Source organism: Cucumis sativus, chromosome 5 (assembly GCF_000004075.3).
Source record: "Cucumis sativus cultivar 9930 chromosome 5, Cucumber_9930_V3, whole genome shotgun sequence".
Taxonomy (NCBI): domain Eukaryota; kingdom Viridiplantae; phylum Streptophyta; class Magnoliopsida; order Cucurbitales; family Cucurbitaceae; genus Cucumis; species Cucumis sativus.
The window spans coordinates 21,771,409-21,792,650 of NC_026659.2; the positions used below are offsets into that span (position 1 = coordinate 21,771,409).

Below are 21,242 nucleotides of genomic sequence, written 5' to 3' on the forward strand. Positions count from 1 at the left end.
AAAAAGTTGATTTATATGAGTCTATCACGAAAGTTAATTTGTTTTTTATTATACTTGTAAATAATTTGTTGGAGAGTTTTTATCATTGTTGTGATGATTTAAAGTGAATATGGGAATGCATCTAACATTTTTCCTCAATGATAAAGTTTCATTTAAGATGAAGTGATCCCTAACTGCTTCAATATTTCAACCATTATCAAAAATTTTAACTCTACATAAATGCAAGATGGGCTCAATATAAATGGCATGAGCTTTTAGATATTTTCTCTACACTTAACTTATCATTTGTTCGTATGACACACACACTTTCTCTTCACTAATCCATGGCAATTTTTTTCTTCCATTAAGAATTTGGGTTCACGTTCATCCCAATAAATTTATTCAGTTGGCTGTCGCCTCCAGCATCGCAGATCAAACGATGTGTCCAATTGCAATTAGGAGATGATTAGCGACACGGTTCATCAGTCATCCGAATTAGCTCTCCTACCCCAACTGCACACCATTTAATAGCCTACTTCCCAACCTCCCACTTCAAACCCAGAAACCTTTTCCTATTTTAAATTCACACCCATTTGCGGATCTCATCATATATCCATTTTTTGGGTTCTGGGTCTTCTCATTTTGCTCTTTTCAGGATCTGGGTACAAATTTTTGGCTTTTTTCTCCAACTGGTTCTCTAATTTGGCTGCAGAAATGAAGGTCTCGGTAGTTTCTCGCAGTGGGAGAGAGGTTGTTAAAGGGGGTATTCAACTGAGCGACTCTGTAAGTGTTTTGGATTTTGATTGAATTACTGTTTTTGTTTACTTCTCTTCTTGATTCTTGGAAAGAGGAAAGAATTAGAAGATTACTACTTGTTGTTGGTGCCTGTGTTCTGTTTTTAGACCTATTAATTTTCCTTCTTACAGATGAGTTGAAGGTGGGACTTTGACTTTTATGGAAATTGTTGTTTTGTTTTTTGTAGGCTTCGGTGGCAGATCTGCAGGATGCGATTCATAAGCGAAGTAAGTGCAAGATAGTAGAATGGTATTCCTTTAATTGTTGCATACATGCACTTTTATTAGTTTAGATTTGTATTTTTATGGTAATGATTGACAGAACTGGAGTTTGTGAATAGGGGTGGAAAAATTCGAACCAGCATATGCATTAACTAGTTGAGCTCTGCTGTCGTTGCTTATGTAATGTATCTACTTGTGGTTTGCCCCCATTTTTTTTTTGTAGTTATTAAAATGATGAATTTAAAAGATTAAGTTCGGTCTTCATTGTAGCTTATCAGTTTAAGCTTTGGGGTATGGAGTTGCTGAGTAGTCAATATTTTGTTATCAGTACATAAATGGTAAAGTATTTGAAGAAGTCCATTGTTTTTTTTTTTCCTATGCAATGCTTTCAGAAAATTGGTCTTTTATTACTTCTAGGATAACAACAGACGAGAATATGCCTATTGGGCTCGGGTATGCTGATCTTTTCTGCCTTTTTCTAACTATATGTCCATCGTTCTTGATTATATTGCGAAGAGTTATCATGTCTATAGACTTAGAATTAGCAAAAGATAAAATGATTTCGTTATGGGTGCTTAGTTGCTTTTTCTTTTCCTAGGATGGGATGTAAAATACCTTTTGGGGTTCAATATATAATTGCTAATGCACCTTAATGGCTTTAAATCATTATTCATATCAGTGTGGTTGTGATGTATAAACTAATGAAAAGTATCTTTCCTTTCAATTTTCTTGCAAATTGCATACCCAGCATTCTAGATACTACATAGGCAATCCCCTTCCCTAGCAAGGTGATAGCCCCCAATTGGGAAGGTGTACATGTAGGAGAAAAGGAAAGGATTGAGTGAATGAGAAAAGTTACATGGACGTAGTTGGCTCCAAGGTATTTTGTTTGCTAGAATGGGACGAAGGGATTGTTATACAGGTGGTTTTTCTTTCTTGGCAGATGGGGGAGAATTTTTGTGTATACTCTCCAGAGAATTGGGAGAATTAAGCTTCCTAGTACCTTGCTATCTGATCATAAATAAAATTGCTGTGCAAGCCCTATCACAGGATTTTTTCCATCATAAATTTGAAAGGAGATGTCGTTTTCATGTTTAAAATTTCTATATAAATCCCAATGGTCATCTTAGTACCATGTTGGTGTAATTTGTTTCCTTCTTTTTTTAAAATAATTAATGCTGCAGTTGCATCATGCCATTAGGTTCACTTTTGATATGCATTGTTGCTAGGGTGGGGTGGAGAATTTTCTTTTTGCATTGCCTACTTGATATTGACTTTGAAGCTCAGCTTCATTGCGACATGCCTCTTTTGTTGTCAGCTAAGATTAGACATAAAGTCCCTTAACGACTTTTACTGTCAATAGAATCCTCCATTCCAGTGTGAGTTTTATGAAGGAAAAACAAAAAGAAATTTAAAAGGACTTATGCTTGATAGTCTCTGTGGTTCTTATAACAGGAACATTTGGTATTTTTGCCTGATATTGTTGGATGTTTCTTGATCAGTGGCAAGCTGCCTGTCATTTAGGATGCATACATGCATTCCAATGTCAGTTTTTATTTAAAGTACAGCTATCTGATTTCCTTGTTTTGTTGAAACAGCCAAAAAGTTCTATCCAGCTAGGCAAAGGCTAACTCTTCCCGTTCAACCTGGTTCAAAGGAGAGACCTACTGTTCTTAACTCCAAGAAAAGCCTCAGAGAATATTGTAGCGACAACTCGGACAGCATAACCGTTGTCTTCAAGGATTTGGGCCCACAAGTTTCTTATCGTACACTCTTTTTCTTTGAATACTTGGGTCCACTGATTCTCTACCCCATCTTTTACTACTTCCCTGTATATCAGTTCTTTGGCTACAAAGCAGAACGTGTTATCCATCCTGTTCAGACTTACGCAATGTACTACTGGTGTTTTCATTATTTCAAAAGAATCATGGAAACGTTTTTCGTCCATAGGTTCAGCCACGCAACCTCACCACTTTCGAATGTGTTCAGAAATTGTGCTTACTACTGGTCTTTTGGCTCGTACATTGCTTATTATGTCAATCACCCACTTTATACCCCTGTTGGCGATCTTCAGATGAAGATTGGCTTTGCATTTGGTTTGCTGTGTCAAGTGTCAAACTTCTACTGCCATATCTTGCTGAGAAAATTGCGTAGCCCTGAAGGCAATGGTGGATATCAAATCCCTAAGGGGTTTCTGTTCAACATTGTGACATGTGCGAATTACACAACAGAAATATATCAGTGGGTAGGCTTCAATATAGCTACACAGACTTTTGCTGGTTATGTCTTTCTTGTGGTTGCTGCTCTTATCATGACTAACTGGGCACTTGCAAAGCACCGTCGCCTCAAGAAGGTACCATCTTACTATCTTTTCTAGCAGTTTAAGCTTTTAGGTCTTTTGGTAATTAGGTACTATGTTAAATCACCTCCAAATCGCAAAGCTTTAAGTTGATAAATTTACACCCCCTCCCTCGTCAGTGGACTTAGGAACTAACACAAGATCTAATAAGTGTATAATCACTATTAATTAGGTTGAAGATAGTAGCTCTAGCTTTGCTACTATACTAAATCACTACTAAATTCAAAGGCTTGAACCGATGATGTCATTTGCTATGTTCTGGGTTTAAACGTGCGGTACTCTTGGACTAAATAAACCTCTCTATGAGTTATGAAATCCAGAGATTCCTCTCACATGTTTGGATCTTTAGTAGCATCTTGTAGTGATGTTGGTTATGATTTGAACATGAATTGATTTGTATTGTCTATGCAGCTGTTTGATGGGAAAGAGGGAAGGCCAAAGTATCCACGCAGATGGGTGATTCTTCCTCCATTTCTGTAGAAGCATTTGGTGGCCTCAGCAACCAATTCAATCTCAAGATGGTAGGCTTTAGATTAAAAGTGTCACTTGAAAGAAAGACAGAGACAAGGCACAGACATCACTTTTACCAAATGCAATTTTAATGTTCTTTTGTTGTTGTCTTTAACATTATAGACAATGTTCCTTTTGTTTTGCTTTGGCGTTTTAGTGCATTGTTGGTGATTGATGGTTGCGTATTCTTTTCGTACCCTTTCCAACTCTTCTTTCCTGTTGGTTAGTTTGAGGACATTCTTTCAATTTGTTTTCTTGTATTGACATATTTTAGTTTAGGTGCCTTTAAATTGATTGTTTTAATAGAATTTTGGCACTACAAATATAAACTTGGGTGCCATTATAAACGATATGGTGTTAGACTCTTGATTAAAAAGTATTTCAAGTTTTTTTGTTTAAATAAAAAATCAACCACACCCTTCTCCTGTTAACTAAGGGGTGTTTGGCTATGAGTTTGGAAGTAGTGGGTTTGATCTATGAGTTTGGAAGTAGTGGGTTTGATCTTTATTAAAGCTAAGTTTGTGTTTGGGAATTTGGAACAAAATTTTGGGATTTAGAAACTAAACCCATGGGATTTTTTTGGTTGAATCTCATGTATTTGAGAAAAAAAATTCATTTGATTTCTTCTATAACCTTGTTTGAGGGACTTTTTAAATTTATTATCAAAATATGAGATATTAAGATACATTTTGAAGGCTCGTGGATTAATGGTCTATTTTCATAAGCTCGAAGACTAAAAGTGCATTTTTAAAACTAAAAAAAAAACACATTTTTAAAACTTAGGGATAAAATGCATATATTTATCAAGGGGAGCAAAAAAATCATTTATGAGGATGGAAAAAAGGTTTTTATTTTTATTTAATGCTTGTGAATGTCTAAACAAGTTTATTCGGACACCTCCAACTTGATTAACTATTTTGCATTTGAGTGTCAAAGAAACCCGTATGATATTAGGTCTTGTGTAGGTGACCGTATGATATTAAAGGTTTTTAAGTTGAATGACAATTAAGTAAATATGCTTAACGACATATGGATAAATAAACAATATAACATTTTTGTAAATAGGTTGAAATTGATTAACTTTAGAGTAAAAAAATGTTAAAGAACTTTTTGAGAAGACATTGGAGGTAAAGAGTGAGTTATTACACTCGTAGGTTGTTATAGTAATTTGTGTTTATGGCATAGATTATTTTAGATTGGGTTATAATAGTATGAGTTTGGAGTTTATATTTGTACAATAAAAAAAGTAACTTTCTTTTCTCAATTTTTTAACACAAGTAGACCATTATTATAAATATGAGAACTAAAAAAAGTACCTTTCTAAAATTAAACGGGTAGACTAAAAACATCTTTTTCTCTAATATTTTTCACCTAAATTGAACCTAGAACTTGAAAGAATCATGCTAATTACTGATAAACTAAACTGATGGGGTTAATTTGACCTATAAGATTCAATGAGTAGTTGGATTTGAGGGGATGAAACGAGTGGTGGAAGAAAGTTTATACAAAAATAGGAAGGTCAGCCCAAGGAAGTCGCAAATCCATTGAGTCATTACCACAAAACAACCTCTCCTTTTTCTCAAATTCCCTTTTAATAAATAATTTGATTCCCCCTTCCTTTCCTTTCTCCCTTGCAGCCTTCTCCTTTTTTCAAAGGTTTTTTTTTTTTTTTTTTTTTGTTTCTCTTTTTCTTTTTTAAATTTCATACCTTTGCTTCTCTTGCTTTCTTCATTTACATTCTTCTTATTTCCTCATTACCCATCTCCTTTTCTTGGTATTATTCTTCTTTCTTTTCTCAATGTTTTGTTTTTGATTGGAGATGTTTTGTATCAATCAACGAATTTGAGTTAGGTTAGGGATCATCATTGAGTGTTTGTTTATGTTAGGGATCCATTATTAGGATGGATGAGACTCATAATTTCATTGCTAAATCTATGAACCATGAATGAAGAAATCTAAATCCAACATAGAACATAGAACATTTGCGTTGTGTTGTGAATAACCATCTCTGTCACTTAAAATTGGTTTTGCAATGGCTTTGTTTGATATTCGTGATGGTATCTAAGCATTGTTTTCTTTCTATATTTTTCGTTGGTTCTTGATTTGCTTTACAATTAATGTATAGCCTAGAATGAATGAGTTGAAATCACTTTTATTACTTTTAAAATCACTTTAAATATTAAATCAATTTTGAATGATAGAAGTAATTTTAACAATTTTAAAATTACTTTCAAACATGGACTGAATCAGATTGTCTAGAATGTTCAGAACTAATAGCAATTTATCCAAACAGGGTAAAAGATGGCAGATGCAGAGGACATTCAGCCTCTTGTGTGTGATAATGGAACAGGAATGGTCAAGGTAGAATTTTGTAAAAGATCAAAATAAAACTCTTATGGTTTAGCCTTCGTGGTGAATTGTATGAATGGCTAATACTTCTTCTCTGTGTAATTGTTTTAGGCTGGATTTGCTGGGGATGATGCTCCCCGGGCAGTCTTCCCTAGCATTGTTGGTCGTCCTCGTCACACCGGCGTGATGGTTGGCATGGGCCAGAAAGATGCTTATGTTGGCGATGAAGCTCAATCCAAGCGTGGTATTTTGACTTTGAAATACCCAATTGAGCATGGTATTGTCAGCAACTGGGATGATATGGAAAAGATATGGCATCACACGTTCTATAACGAGCTCCGTGTTGCACCGGAGGAGCATCCTGTACTCCTAACTGAGGCTCCTCTTAACCCCAAGGCTAACCGTGAAAAGATGACCCAAATCATGTTTGAGACCTTCAACACTCCTGCCATGTATGTAGCTATTCAAGCTGTCCTCTCACTATATGCCAGTGGCCGAACGACTGGTAAGGCTTCATTATATCATTTACATGGTCTAATAAGTTCATAGTTGCTGTATACTTTTGAAGATTGAACTAAGTTCGAAAGTTCGATGCTTTAATTTGATCATGTCGCAATCTGATTGGCATTTTAGGACATTATTTAGCAATGATGGATTGTATTCTATTATGCAGGCATTGTGATGGACTCTGGTGATGGTGTCAGTCATACAGTCCCCATATATGAGGGCTATGCTCTTCCACATGCCATTCTTCGACTCGATCTAGCTGGCCGTGATCTAACTGATAACTTGATGAAAATCCTCACGGAGCGTGGTTATTCATTTACCACCACAGCAGAGCGTGAAATTGTGAGAGATATGAAGGAAAAGCTTTCATATATCGCACTTGACTACGAGCAGGAACTTGAAACATCCAAAACCAGTTCATCTGTTGAAAAGAGCTATGAGTTGCCTGATGGACAGGTCATCACAATTGGTGCTGAGCGTTTTAGATGCCCAGAAGTTCTTTTCCAGCCATCCATGATCGGAATGGAAGCTGCAGGTATTCATGAAACCACGTATAATTCCATCATGAAGTGCGACGTGGATATCAGGAAGGATCTGTATGGCAACATTGTCCTCTCCGGTGGTTCGACCATGTTTTCAGGAATCGCCGATAGAATGAGCAAGGAAATCTCTGCATTGGCTCCAAGCAGCATGAAGATCAAGGTGGTGGCACCTCCAGAGAGAAAATATAGTGTCTGGATTGGTGGCTCTATCTTGGCTTCTCTGAGTACCTTCCAGCAGGTTGATATTGCTCGGAGATCTTCACAAAATGCTTTCAGTTTAGCTTTCACTTATTTTCAATACTTATCACTGTCGTTGCTGTCTTGTTTCTTTTCCTGCAGATGTGGATTGCAAAGGCAGAGTATGATGAATCTGGGCCATCAATTGTGCACAGGAAATGCTTCTAAAAATGACAAGAAACAGAAAGATTAAAACACGGGAGTCCTGTTATTTTCATGTCTCGGAATGAAAGGAAATTTGTAACCATTTTTTGATCTACCTTTATTGTCCTTCTCTATTGTTCTAATATTGAAATAATTGATTTCAAGAAGGCATTGGAGTTGGTTGCCGAGACTGTACCATTCTTTTATTAATATTTATTTCTTCTACTACTTGCACCAAAACTGTTCTCATAACCACAATATAACATCTAAAACTTGTACTTCAAATTGCCATTCCAGCAAAAGGAAAGACACTTATTCAATTAGCGACGTTTCAATCACCAACTTAATTTTATTACAATTAGAAAGAGGTTTAAAAGAAACAATAGATTTAAACAGTACCTTTTTATACTGGAAATGCAGGACCAGCTGAAAGGCTGCACAGCAATGAGTTAAGTTGCTTACTGCCAAAATATAATAATCAAGAGGATCTTAAAGAGATTTTGAGAGATGTAATGTAAAGAATTTTGCACTAGGAAAACATAGCCGCGTGCATCCAAAGAAAAAATGCATTTAAGATGTATTAAATTTGAAAAATAGTGAAAGAAAGAAGCAGAATAAAATCACATTCGTAAAGAATCAGAATTGTTAGGTGGGAAAATTTTGTTCGGCTCTAATTTTTGCACACCACGAACTATTGCAGGTGAAATATATATACCGTATTGGTCAATTGTTCATTCCCCCACCCCCCCTCCTGGTCTGAGAAATTCAGTCGGACACTCAGTTGAAAATTTTCCAGAGTCCAGTTTTGTATCCGATCGACATGAGTGCGAGCTCCCATAGCATGTTTAAAATGCTCTGAGGACTTAGCTTGGATCCGGGTATTTCAGACCAGTTCACGGATACTTCAATCATAGGAATGCCAAAATATTTGCTGAGGTAAACCAACTCAACATCAAAGCACCACCTGCAGGAAGTGAATCCTAAGTTGGTTAGTCCTTGTTGCTTAGATGATCCATTGATCAGAATCAGCAATATCATGGAAGCACAGATCAGGACGAAATTTACTATTGCTGCTGAAAATGATTTACCAACAAGTGGAAGGATTTAGAAAGAGAACAGGAAACAAAATAAGCCAACAAAGTTCATTTGTTACGGTTTTGCTCTCAAATTGAATGTAATCCACTCCACAATACACACCGATTTACCATATTCTTTATGGTGTGGTCGCATGCACTTAAAAGAGAGCTGGATCTACTCCATAAGACATGACAATCCAAAGTAAAAACCTTTAATAAGCAGTCGTGACTTGAGAGAATATAGGGGAGAATCTCACCTCTTCAAACGAATGTTAATAAACAGCTTTCTTGCAGCAGATCTCGTGAACATCTTAAAACCACACTGCATATAATCACAGTTATAGGAAGTCAGAATTAAAAAATGAAGCTTAGCAGCTTCAGCCAGTCGTTGGGATGAATCCAAATTATATCTGCATTACTGCACAGCAATATAAGCACAGAGATAATGGCACGTATAATATAAGGAGCATGAGCACGCAAACAGTTAGAATAATCACCTGTGTATCCCGTATTCCAGGACCAGCAGTTAGAAGAACCACAAGATGAAAACCCTTCATCAAGAAATTGCGGTACCACTTCCTCTGAAAAAGTGAATGAAGCCATCAAACAAATAATAAAACTCGAATAAGGAAGGGAGATAACTGCAAGAGCAACACTAAACTGTAGCCAAAGCCTTTTCCTCAAGATGAGCACGAGAACCAAATGCAGTGATAGGAATATCAGATACTCTAACGCTTGAATCTCTTGAAGTTTCCTTCTTAACTACTGCATGAATCTGGGGGAGAAAAAAATCATCTTTAATAATTATTTCACAATTTTAGACGTCAGGGCTTTCACTTTCATAAGAAAACTTCATTCAAATAAATTGCTCTGGAAAATAGATTGGTTTGCTGAAACCTGGTTTTCAAGTTTTTCTAGGTCGGTAATTTTGGTTGCTCCATCGGCATCCAGCATTAGAAGTATCTCACCACGTGAGTGAAGCATTCCCTGCTTGAGAATGCCTTTTAGAACGTGAATCTCACGAATTTGCCATTATAAAATGGTGTAAAGAGAATAATAACCATACAAGTGTTGCAAACAAAGTGCGAAGTCCAGAATCACCTTTCTAATAGCTTCTCCTTTTCCATGATTTCTTCCGAGAAGTATAACCCTCACATTTTCTACAGAGTACTTCCTAACAAAATTGAAAGCTATACCTTTTGTGCCATCCGCGCTCCCATCATCAATTATTATGACCTATACAAGTTGGATGATTAAATATTCAGCTTCATCCATTATTGAAACCAGAGCTTCCCATTCTTTTATCTCAGATGGACGGAGATGAGAGACCAATCAGCATTTATATCTTTAAATGAGTTTCTACTTTTAAAAGAAAAATAAACACAAGTTTCTAATTAGTTTAGCATACTATAAAATCGATAAACTAGGATCTATTACACATAAAAAAGCTCAACCTGTACTTGGGGAAAAAACAGACTTAAATTTAACTCAAACTTGGAAAAAAGTTTCAGACCCTTATCTCCTTTACAAAGAATAAAAACAAACTAAAAGGTAAAAGGACCAAAGAATGTGTGATTATTTGGCTCAATGCTAAGGTGGAATTTTGTTCTTTTGTTTTATCAGAGTCTGATATTTAGAAGGTAAAATTGCCATGTACTGGTTTGGAGCTTCTCTTAACCTTCGCTCCATCATCCTCATTCTCTAAGCTGTATGATGGGCATCTAATGAAATTCTCTCTCTGATTCAAAGTGATACGCTGTAAATTTCTTGTGCAATTATCTTCTCTACTTTTATTTGACCTTTGTCTTTTGTTTTTCGTTTGGCTATTATTTTCACCAAGTTAACGAGATAATGGGAAAAGGGAAGTGAACGTATCAAGGTACAAGTAGATTGAGTTGAATCGAAGACTTGAATCTTTATGACTGGGTCATGGATTGAAGAGTTTAAGATGGTCTTTAGACCTATCTGGTAAATTTTTTTATAGAACCCGGATATATTGAAATATAAAAAGATAACAGCAATAGAAGATAAACCAAGTGTTCGAGGTACTTGAGCCCTTCACATCTGTCCCATCTTGAGATAACACTAAAGCCCTAATTCATATTCCAAAATATTGCTTAACTTCTCCATTCCCCTCCCCTCTATTTATAACCAACTTCCCCAACAAACTCCCTAATTAACTACTAATGTACTCCTAACATTCCTCTAATACCAATCCTGCGAGTTTCCTACAAATTCACCTTCCATGGAGCTTACGGGTATTAGGCCTATGCATAAAGTCCTATGACACAATTCCAAGGAAGGTGAAGATATTCCAGTGGTTGGTGGCCTATAGAAGCAATACACACAACAGAGAATCCAAAGAAAATGTATCCCTTCCGTTTGATCTCTATGACAGACAAACGGGGAAACTCTAGATCATTTTTCTGTCCATTTCTCTTTGCGAGGCAATGCAGGCTGCTTTCGTTGAAGTGTCTTGCCTTCGTATTTCCTAATCAAGTAATTGGCAGGCTCCTTCAGGGAGTCAGTGATTTGAATATGAAGAGGAAATTTTTTGTGGAAGTTTGCTTGTCACGATAATATGAGGTATTTGGTTCGGGAATGGAACAACATTTGAAGATAAGCCTAATGATTTCCTTATATTTGGAACAATGTACAGCTCCCTGATTCTTCGTATTGAATACTGTGATAGTTATAGAAATTCTTTTGTTCCTCCATTTTCAAGATTCTTCCAGATGGGAACGTGTTTTTGTTAAGTAGCTGTTTTGGGAGGAGATTCCTCATCCCCGACCCCATAGGTTATCTTTTTTTTTCTCTGAATACACATTTCCAGGTTTGTAATAAAAAATAGAAAAATACAAGAAGAAGAATATATCAAGGTATAGCAAGCAAGAATGTATTGCCATATCAAGTTTCATACCCAACAAACCTACAAATTTTCTAAGAGTTGTCCCGATCTGGAACAAGAATAAAAGGAATAAATGGAGAAAAGAAATACCTCATAGGAAAATGACTTGTCCTTTGCAGCTCGTTGTTGAAGATAACTAAAAAGCAAAAGAGGAATGAGATTTTACTAAGTTTTTTGGCCTACTACTATTTTACATGAATTAGAAAATGCTCGTGGCCTTTGAGAGTTGAGGAATATGCTCGTGGGGTCTACTTTGTCAGTTGTATCTAGCCAAGTAGAGACTATTACGAGAAAAATTAAGAAATCTACGAATTTGGAAAACTCTGAGTAGAGACGATTGGTAAGCAGAGAAGCCAGAGAGCTAAAAGGTATAAAAGAAAAGTAAAAATATATATATGGAAAAAATTACATGTTTTATGTGATGTTTCAACTTACTTGATGGTTTCCTCCAGAGCTCCCTGAAGCCTGTACTCTTCATTGAAAGCAGGAACGATCAAGGACATATACTTCTCAGCTGGATCGAAAATTGAAGGGCAAGGAACCTGAAAAAGATTCAAGAACTTGTTTCAGGTTCCTTGCTAGCAAACATTCTACATTTGGCATCAATAATGATCCAATATTACAAACAAAAGCATGATGTAATTTATCGTTTCCATCAATTTTGGAGTCTGTGTAGCTCATTTCCACGAGCCCCCTTTTCTTAAAATTTTATTTCATCATTATTATTATAGTCATCATTATTCCATTTGGTTATTAATTTCATCATTAGGGATTTTCTTTGGATTCTCTGTTGTGTGTATTTCCTAATTGTGGACTACTTGATGCAAATAAAATAAAAGTTTTAGCTTCAATCCTATTTCACGATATTCCACTACATATGCTGAGATTGACATTTACTTTGTACATGAGTTACTTCTTGGCAAGAACTACAGTGTTCAACCTCTTCCAGCTCAACTCAGATTACAACATCCTAACCAAACCTCTCTCTACAGTATACTCTCTTTGAATTTTCACCTATTAAAAAACAAGCTCAAATTCAATATTTTGTGTGCACCAACTACTGGCTTGCCGGGTGCAAAGAGATATTAGGTGCTTGCAGTGGTTGTTAATTAGCAGTAATTATTAATTTTATTATTATCTAATTGAGTTCTAACTTTCTAAGTAATAGTAAAAGGTAATAGAGTTCTGCCTTTATATAACCGTACTCATTATCAGAATAATTCAACAAAAAGCATTCAAGAAAGTTTTCCTTCCCTTGTTATCCTGAGTACTAGAGCCTTGCAAAGGCCTACAAAATGCAAATCAGTTTCTCAATCAAGCAAGATCAGATTACTCAAATCTCATTGATACGAATAAAGGCATCACACCATAATAACTTCAAGAATGAGTTCCATTTAGTGCGTTCAAACTTAATTTAAGACGATTCAAGCTTAATTCAAGGAACTAGATTTCAAGCTACACAACCTACACTAAACCTAAACTACTTCAACTGAAGTTTCAATTATTCTTGGATGATTACATACTCTTGGGTGGCTGAGGGAAAATGATCATTTTTTATTTTATTTTTTAGCTTTATTAGTTTCTTTTCAGTTTAAAGACCTTTAATGTATTGTATTAGGTTTACTTTTGTTGGTGGCCCTTTGTACCATTAACGTTTGGGAGCTTACAAACAGTAAAACGACTTAGTGGAAGGATTTAGGTTGTGTTTTGAAGGTCATATAAGTCATCTTTATTGTAACCCAAATTGGAGATCAAATTTTGTCAAATTTCAATGAAATTAGTCTTTTTGAGCCTACGGCGATGAGCAACTTACTTTGCATGTCTTATGTTCAGATTTGCATGCTAGGATCATTTAAGTAGTCTTGATCAAGCTAGCTATGTTGTGGAGTGAACTGAAGATCAAGGATTGATGGAGCCACAAGCTTTGTCCAATCCCTGGTTTCGCTGACCATCTAAGAAATCTGAAATCAAACCTAAGTTGAGATCATATTGATTTGTAGTTTTTTAGTATTTAACCTAAAGGTCTCATTCTTCAACAAGGTTGTTAGATCCAATTTCTCAAGCGTTACTCATTAAATCACAGAGTAACTACAATCAACAACAGAACATCCTGTGGCAGAAATCTGAGACATAAAATCCTAGGAACCAAATATTGCCCGCCATTAACTGCTGAAGTAGCCTCAGGCTGTCCTTGATTGAGTGTACAAGTTGTTGGTGATATATAATTAAAGTTGCCTTCAACCATGAGCTTAAGCTTTTGGATGAATTGGTGGTTTAATATGGGAATTATATATCACCAACACTCCCCCTCACTTGTGGGCTTGAAATATTTGAAAGGCCCAACAAGTGGAAATTGATTTTAATTGGGGAGGAAACGACAATGTAGGGGCTTGAACACAGGACCTCCCTGGACCCCACCTGCTCTGATACCATATTAAACCACCAATTCATCCAAAAGCTTAAGCTTGTGGTTGAAGGCAAATTTAATTATATATCACCAACACAAGTCACATACTTTAAAGTTGAAACAAAAGTCTTCAATAGACTTCAGAAGGGCTTTGGAAAGGACTTACAGATACAGTGGGACAACGTAATTGAAATAGACCAACTGCAACACTGATTACTGGAGGGAAAGACAGATTTTAACCATAAAAGCTACCAAACTCATCTTGTTCCAAAGTAGAAACAGAGTCAGTATATGACCACAAAATATGTCAAACTTGGGGTTGAGACCTGCAAGGAAGTCATAAATCCGATCAACTTTTTCAAGTCTAGCATATTGTATCGGAGTATCCCATACTATCTTGCTGCGGAGGTCCATCTCTTGCCAAAGTAGAGAAAGTTCATTGAAGTAGGAGGTTACATCCAGAGTTCCTTGCTTGCAATCATGGACTTGTTTCCTCAGTATATACAAGGGAGAAGCGTTCTGACACTTTGAACAAAGTGTCTGAGTTGTGTCCCATAGATCCTTCGTAATTGTTGCATAAAGCAAATGCTTGCCTATTTGTGGTTACATACTATTAATCAACATGGACCGTATAAAGGAGTCCTCCCTTTTACAAAAAGGTTCTAGGACAGTACCAGGTGGGGGACGAAGAGTCTCCCTGGTCAGAAAACCAAATTAGTGAGGACCCTCAAGAAACATCGTGGTCGATTAAGACCAAGAAAAGTAATTCTAGTCATTCAGCTTCTCTCTTGGAAAGGCACCTTTAGATGGTACCATGGGCGTGCGACTGCTGAAAGAATCAAAGGCCGATGGCAGTCCATAAACCGAGGGCGGCGGCGGCGCGTGGAGGTGTGGCTGACCAAAAGGGTATTGCAGCTGGACTTGGGAAGACAGATTGGGGTAGACTGGCTGAGCAGCGGCGAGCACAGGGCGGTTAATTGAAGCACATGCGACTGGTTTTCGCCACTGGGCTGCGCAGCTGACTCCAAGGGTAGGCCTACAGTGACTGCCAGCGTCTTCTAAACCTGGTGGAGCAGCTTTTCCACAGCGGCATCCACAACGACAACAGTGGCAGCGGCTGTCTCTGTTTGGGTTTCATCTACACCTGTGTCTAGTGTTTCGTCTTTACCTTGCTTTGATACCATATTAAAATCGGTAAAGTAAAGTAGACACCGAGTTGTGTTCAAACTCAAGTACCGGGAAAAAAACCATGATCGACTTTCTAATTAATTTTTCATATTAACAAAAGATAATAGAGGGACGATAAATAGGTTACAGCTAATGATAAAAAATAAATGAATATTAGAGTAGATCCTTTGCGTGGGCCAAACCCACTAATTCTAAGGGAACATCCCCATGTATGGTTTGGGATAATAAGAAGAGCTGGGGTTACATTTTAGAAGCATTTGGTTGGCAGACTGTCTTTCCTAACAATACTGAGGACTATCTTTCTCTTGTGTTCATCCATCATAGAAGGAAAGGAAAACACAGTCTAAACTCCATTCGGGCTTTTTTGCAATCTATATGGTTTGAGCGCAATGCTCGAAATTTTACAGAAAAAAAAACAAGATCTGCAACCTATCCTCACATCTATTATGTGCAAATTGAAAGCAACACTTTGTAAAAGCTATGAAGGTACATACAATCCCACGATCAAATTCTATATCGTTCGACTAAAGCTCTAGCTACCTATAAATTAAACTTCTTTAAAGACAATCTTGGAGTGATTGAGAGTCGATATTAAACGTATGATTCAATCTTTCAGACGATGAGGTAAAAAAAAAAAAAAGAAGTTACCCGTTTCAACGAGTTTGGGTCCTCGAAGATTGCTGGAGCTCCAAGGTGCCTGAAACAAACCAAAACGAATGAATACAAAGAGGGTCTAATAAAGACAGATCATATATGAGAATATGAGAAATGAAAATGAATTTGAAATCAACGATGAATGCTGCAGTAGCGTACTCGCGATTGAATCTCCTCTTGTAAGCTTCTATGATGAGAGTAGATAACAAAGCTGCAGGAAAACAAAGAGCGAGGCTAATGAAAATGAACAGTATCGTCCATGGATACTCCATTTCTGTAGCTCAAATTGCTGGGGAGACGAGAGAGGTTGGCGCTACTCCGCCCTTCAGCAGTCAACAACCGGAGTTTAGATTTAAAAAATTGCTATTCAGTAAAAACTTTATTGTATTATATCACATATCCTAACATCCTGCCCGTCTACCTCAGTCCGTAGATCGTTAGCTAAAAATTAGCTTTAAAATTTGATGACATTTCTTGCCCGAGGGAGAAAATCTTAACAAATCAGATTTTAGGAAAGTAAAAAATCCAATCAATATACACCCTAATTATTTACTATTTAAAACAAATACATATGATCGTATGAAGCCTCGTTCACAGTTATCAGGTATGATGTTAGAGTACCTATTATCTATTAAGATGAAGAAAAGAAAAAATCACTTTGGAATTAATCTGATGTAGATATGGTTATGTTTCTGTCTTTTAGTCATTAAATGCATCTTAAACTATATTAGATACAGTAAAGTCGTCGACTGAATCTCTTAATCTTTTAATTATCTATAATAAGGCGAATTCTAGAGTTTATCATTTTTAAAAAGATAATGTATAGATATTCAAATATAACATAATGTTTAGATGTGATGCAATGGAAGTGAAAGTCCTCTGCGATTTTCTAAAATCCAAATAATGGTGTCTCCTTATCTCTTTAGACTAATCAAACCCAAAAAGGGCAAAAATTGAAGTAGTTGAAGGTGACAAATCAATACGACAAATTATGATTCACTAGAAATTCTTCATTTCTGAGGAAAATCAATAACCCCATTTGGATAAAAATGGCTGCAAAGAAGTGTAACCATACAAATGAAAGCTTCCATTTTATTCAAGTGGTGGTGTTGGTGGTGTACTTGATCATGATGACTCGTGGTGCGATAAAGCTCACTGAAAAGGGGCCCTCTCTCTCGACATGATTAGTGCCATGGAGTTCGGGGAATCACAAAAAGCTAAGTCTTTTTTCTTTCTCTCTCTTTTACTTCTCTCTTTAATTTCATAGACCACAAACTCATTGTGGTGCTGCAGGATTTTGACCTCACTGTTTTAATTGTACCACCCCTCACATGCATCAAGTGTTTGATATAATGTCACAGAAGGAAGAAAAGGTAAAAAGAAAAAAGGAAAATTCGTTGGTTTTTTTTTTTTTTTTTATTTCATTAATTTGCCTGAACTATGAAATGAATGGGATGTTTTGAATGTTTGAGTGAATCACTTGCTGATTCGACACTTCATGGTATATGAAAACAATTTTGTTCTGGGACTTTGTGGATTTCAGTTTTAGCATCTTCTGGGATTGGATTACCTAGTTATATGCAATGTAATTCATAGCTAACTAGAGAACTTTAAGGAACTACTAAAGAAGATAAACGAGGAAGAACAGAATTTGGAGATGAAGATTAGGAAAGTGAGTAAAATGGGCAAAAGGGGGATTTTATAGTCTATAGTGCAAATTCTTCATAATTTATCTGTAAATACATAGAGAATTCCATGTTTTTGAAGAGTGGATGCTCTTCCATTTCAACTTTCACAAAACAAGCTGTGTATACAATCACAACAAGAACACATATAGACACTGGGAAAATGTATACAGGCAGTATAAGAAGTGATCTGACTAGTCTTATTCAATCTGCAGTACAAATGTTCATTTTGGAAAAAAGGAAAGTGAAAAAAATAACAAAAGAAGAGAAGAGTGTGAACAAATAAACCAATTACCAATCAATCCTTTCTGCTTAGCTTGGCTAATATTGATGATGGAGGAAAATGAATAACAATATAATTAGAGGAGAGGCTAATAAGCCATTGCAACAGGAGGAACAGCAAAGCTGATGGTTCTCTGATTAGGCATAGCAAGCATTGCAGTGTGATCCAAGAAATCTTTAAGAGCAACAACAGATTCCAAAATAGTTCTCAAATCATCAGTACAAGAAAACCCAAAACACCCTTCTCTTCTAACTGCATAAACATAAAAAGTTATGCACCCTTTTCTGAATTTGAACCGAGCCATCTCACACCCACTTAGCCCTCTAATCATCTTCTTGTTCACTTCACCTAGAGGGATTTCTGTTGGCCAAACACGATCTATGGCTGCCTTCATGGTCTCATTTTCAAACACAAAGAGAAGAACTTTGGATTTCCTGGTGCCTAGGCCTAGAGTGAGGGTGTGCCAAGCATGGTGAGCAAGGATTGTGAAGTTTGTAGGAATGAAAGCTGTGGCTGATGGGAACGGCGGTTTGTGGCCAGAGTTTCTGGTGGTAGCCGGAAAAGAGAGGAGCCGGAGGAGCTCCAAAGGCCTCGCTCGCCGGATTGTGAAGGATTTAACAATGAATTGGCCACCAAATCTAAGACCCTTTACATCAGAGCATGGCTTGAAAGAGAAATCTGATTTTGTAGTTTGGTCATTTGGGTGCTGGTGTTTTTGCTTCTTGTTGTTCTTCTTGCTCTTCTTTGTCTCTGTTTCTTCCATTTCTTGTTCTTCTATGTGCACTTCTTTCTTCTCCTTTGTGGTGATGGGTTTTGTTGTTTCTGTTGATTCCATAATTAAAAGACCAATCTAATTCTGCTTTTCATGGTACAATCAACTGTGTGATGTGTCTCCTTTATTAGCCTTCCTTTGTTTCAATTCAAGTTCACTGTTTAAAAAAAAAGAAAACCATTTCATTTTCTTTTCATTTCCCCCAAATTAAGCCAAAATTCCCCTTATTTATTATCATTATTATTTTTTAGTAATACATCACATATAGTATAATAGAATGATATAGAATTCTAAAAATGATTAATCTTGTTGTTTATCATCTACACATCAGATATTCCTCCATTATTTTAATTGACATTATCAATATATTAAAATTTCTTAAAGTTGTTGGGGGCAGGGAATTATTATAATATAAGGTTAAATTAAGGTCTTGAGTAACCATCTTTATTCTTATTTGGCCACTTAGCTTAATGATGATGATTTTTTCCATCCTTAACTAATGAATTGTTAACTTAGAGACATCACAACTCATAAAGATAGATAGAAAGAAAGATGGTGTTGCACAAAGTCGTTATCATATGTTGTATCAATATCTATGTGTTTGGTGGGAATTAGATCCTAACCATCAGTACCTAGAACAGATTCCCCTTTCTCCTATATTGAATTTTAGTTTTTAAATTTGAATTACAAGTTTGATCTTCAAGTTTAAGATTGTCTACCGAAGTCCTTTTCTTTTTAAATCTTATATATAATATGTTTTTGCACTTCAAACAGTACTACATAGGTCATAGGCCCTAGAATCTTTAATTTTGTATGATTATTAGATACGACCTTTTAAAATTATGTTTGTGAAGTTCAAAGATTTGTTGGACAAAAAATTGAATGTTTGTATGCACTTTTTTTTTCCTTTTTGAATACAAATAAGGGTGGAAGATTTGAATTTCAAATTTTTTGTTTTTAGTACATACAGATGTCAGTTGAGCTAAATTTTTGTTTTGTACCCGAGTTTAAAAATATAATAGACACAAATTTGAGATTTCAATTTCTAAACTTTGTATTGAAAACAAACTTTCAGTTTTTACAAATAAATTCATTTAGTACCTACTCCATCCAAACTTTTCTACAACTTTTTCTTTGGTTGTGTTATTGGAAATGACATATATTGTTAGAGTCATCTAATAGAGAAAATCATAAAATAAAATTGGTTGGATTACCATTTAGGTCTTTACATTTGAGAGTTTGTTTAATTTTCATGTCTAATTTTAGTTTCTATACTTTCAAAAAATTTAAATTAATACAATATTGAGTGTAGGACTAAAATTAAACATTTGAAAATCCAAAAACTAAAACCAAACAAAACATTCAATAACAACGTGATTGAAGTAATAAAACAAAATGTAATTTAGTGATAAAGAAAATGGATGAAGATGTAGATTGATCTTTGTCTCGTAGTTTAAGGATAATGGAGTGATTCTAGTGTATTTAGGTCTACCATGAACTTCTAAATATGGTCACAAGGAGCCCAAATATAGAGGAAGAGGACCACAAAATTATGAACCTAAATAGGAAAATTACTTGAATCAAGAACTTCATTTGTTTCCCAACCTTTCATAATTACATTCATATCTTCAACTTCTAAACCTTGGAACCCTCAAAAGTTACAATTTGGAATACCCTTTTTCATCACTTCACATTTCATTAGAAGCATAGAGTACTGTATGTTTTATTTAGCCATATATACATCATATTCCCAAGTATTGGTAATTAGACAATGAAGTGTATATTTTCAAATAATTGAAGTGACTTTCTGGATTTTGTATTTTAAATAACCCATTTGATTAGAATAGAAAACTTTAAGGTTATGGCATTCTAATAGTTGATTAGTATGAGTGACACCTTTTGCTAACTAAAGTTGCTTTATTTCTTGAAGGTTTAGATATGAACTTTTTTCTACTTTTTATGGTTTGAATTTTAGGTGATGATATATTAATGAAGTTCAATCCTTTTTCTAACGTTATTTTGAAGAGAGATCAATTTATGATCAAGTTGTTGGACTATACAATACATGTGAAAGTGAAATATGGTAATAATAATTGTTTTACCGTAAATTATGATTCAATATAATGTTGGTTGGAATAAAGTATATAAGATTTGATTCAAAGAAAGTAAAAGAAAGATCGTATTGAACACATTTTAGTTGTATGTGTTTTGAAGAGAGAGAGAGAGATAAGGGTGGGTTAGGGTTACCAAATTGACAACCTAGAAGTCCTTTCAATAAAGGTAGTTTCCTTCTAAAGGCACCATAGCCTTTAATCATTTCATATCCCAAAACAAAGCTTAGAGAGGCTATGAGAGAAAGACCTAATAAATTTTAACCCTTGCAAGGAGGGACACATTATGGCCCTCACCAAAAAGTTTGTTTCACCCCCCACAAACTACTTAGCTTATATATATCCTCTTCAATATTAATTTATATATTCATTTTCTCTGCATTAACATTTCTTAAATTAAATCTAATTAAAACCTCTCATTCACGTCAAATTCCCTACTACTATAATACTTATCATCTCGAGGTCACATTTTCTCTGAAAAAAAAGATATGAAACATTAGTACTATAGTAAATTG

The 21,242-nt window shown here is 35.6% G+C and overlaps 4 protein-coding genes across 12 annotated transcripts; 2 read left to right on the forward strand and 2 right to left on the reverse strand.

Annotated features, from left to right (window-relative positions):
- The first annotated feature begins 279 nt into the window (after positions 1-279).
- On the forward strand, positions 280-4,211 carry LOC101213758 (very-long-chain enoyl-CoA reductase). The gene is made up of 4 exons (XM_004142709.3): positions 280-762; positions 962-1,001; positions 2,594-3,348; positions 3,766-4,211. Exons 1-4 carry the CDS (start codon positions 694-696, stop codon positions 3,832-3,834), a joined length of 933 nt encoding a protein of 310 aa, XP_004142757.1. The 5' UTR covers positions 280-693; the 3' UTR covers positions 3,835-4,211.
- Positions 4,212-5,448: 1,237 nt separating this feature from the next.
- On the forward strand, positions 5,449-7,868 carry LOC101214247 (actin-1). 3 transcript variants are annotated; one of them, XM_031885201.1, is made up of 4 exons: positions 5,449-5,520; positions 6,158-6,225; positions 6,325-6,718; positions 6,887-7,868. In XM_031885201.1, the coding sequence occupies exons 2-4, from the start codon at positions 6,166-6,168 to the stop codon at positions 7,690-7,692; spliced, it is 1,260 nt and encodes a 419-aa protein (XP_031741061.1). In that variant the 5' UTR covers positions 5,449-5,520; positions 6,158-6,165; the 3' UTR covers positions 7,693-7,868. The 3 variants fall into 3 exon arrangements, with proteins under 3 accessions (XP_031741061.1, XP_031741060.1, XP_031741062.1); XM_031885202.1 differs by lacking the exon at positions 5,449-5,520 and having other exon boundaries at positions 5,997-6,225; positions 6,887-7,500; positions 7,602-7,868; XM_031885200.1 differs by lacking the exon at positions 5,449-5,520 and having other exon boundaries at positions 5,996-6,225.
- On the reverse strand, positions 7,458-17,993 carry LOC101213832 (dolichyl-phosphate beta-glucosyltransferase). 7 transcript variants are annotated; one of them, XR_004216517.1, is made up of 13 exons: positions 16,298-16,566; positions 16,036-16,199; positions 15,871-15,919; positions 12,063-12,169; positions 11,718-11,763; positions 9,821-9,955; positions 9,617-9,706; positions 9,381-9,494; positions 9,217-9,300; positions 8,977-9,041; positions 8,359-8,607; positions 8,043-8,104; positions 7,458-7,595 (listed from the first exon to the last, which is right to left on the reverse strand). XR_004216517.1 is itself a non-coding variant. In XM_031885203.1 (11 exons), exons 2-11 carry the CDS (start codon positions 16,146-16,148, stop codon positions 8,421-8,423), a joined length of 990 nt encoding a protein of 329 aa, XP_031741063.1. In that variant the 5' UTR covers positions 16,149-16,199; positions 16,298-16,564; the 3' UTR covers positions 8,192-8,420. The 7 variants fall into 7 exon arrangements, 1 of the variants encoding a protein (XP_031741063.1); XR_004216518.1 differs by having other exon boundaries at positions 7,523-7,663; XR_004216520.1 differs by lacking the exon at positions 7,458-7,595 and having other exon boundaries at positions 8,042-8,104.
- On the reverse strand, positions 17,595-18,781 carry LOC101214484 (hypothetical protein). Its single transcript, XM_004142711.3, has one exon. It carries the CDS (start codon positions 18,677-18,679, stop codon positions 17,933-17,935), a length of 747 nt encoding a protein of 248 aa, XP_004142759.2. The 5' UTR covers positions 18,680-18,781; the 3' UTR covers positions 17,595-17,932.
- Positions 18,782-21,242: the final 2,461 nt, after the last annotated feature.

Bases quoted from the DNA above. Each gene is read 5' to 3' on its own strand.
- LOC101213758 (XM_004142709.3), top strand. From the start codon at position 694: ATGAAGGTCTCGGTAGTTTCTCGCAGTGGGAGAGAGGTTGTTAAAGGG. The intron at 763-961 runs GTAAGTGTTTTG...TGTTTTTTGTAG, and splicing joins GTATTCAACTGAGCGACTCT to GCTTCGGTGGCAGATCTGCA. The intron at 1,002-2,593 runs GTAAGTGCAAGA...TTGTTGAAACAG, and splicing joins GGATGCGATTCATAAGCGAA to CCAAAAAGTTCTATCCAGCT.
- LOC101214247 (XM_031885201.1), top strand. From the start codon at position 6,166: ATGGCAGATGCAGAGGACATTCAGCCTCTTGTGTGTGATAATGGAACA. The intron at 6,226-6,324 runs GTAGAATTTTGT...TAATTGTTTTAG, and splicing joins ATGGAACAGGAATGGTCAAG to GCTGGATTTGCTGGGGATGA. The intron at 6,719-6,886 runs GTAAGGCTTCAT...TCTATTATGCAG, and splicing joins TGCCAGTGGCCGAACGACTG to GCATTGTGATGGACTCTGGT.
- LOC101213832 (XM_031885203.1), bottom strand. From the start codon at position 16,148: ATGGAGTATCCATGGACGATACTGTTCATTTTCATTAGCCTCGCTCTT. The intron at 9,301-9,380 runs GTTTAGTGTTGC...TCACTTTTTCAG, and splicing joins AGGAAAAGGCTTTGGCTACA to AGGAAGTGGTACCGCAATTT. The intron at 8,608-8,976 runs GTGAGATTCTCC...CACTTCCTGCAG, and splicing joins ATTAACATTCGTTTGAAGAG to GTGGTGCTTTGATGTTGAGT.
- LOC101214484 (XM_004142711.3), bottom strand. From the start codon at position 18,679: ATGGAATCAACAGAAACAACAAAACCCATCACCACAAAGGAGAAGAAA.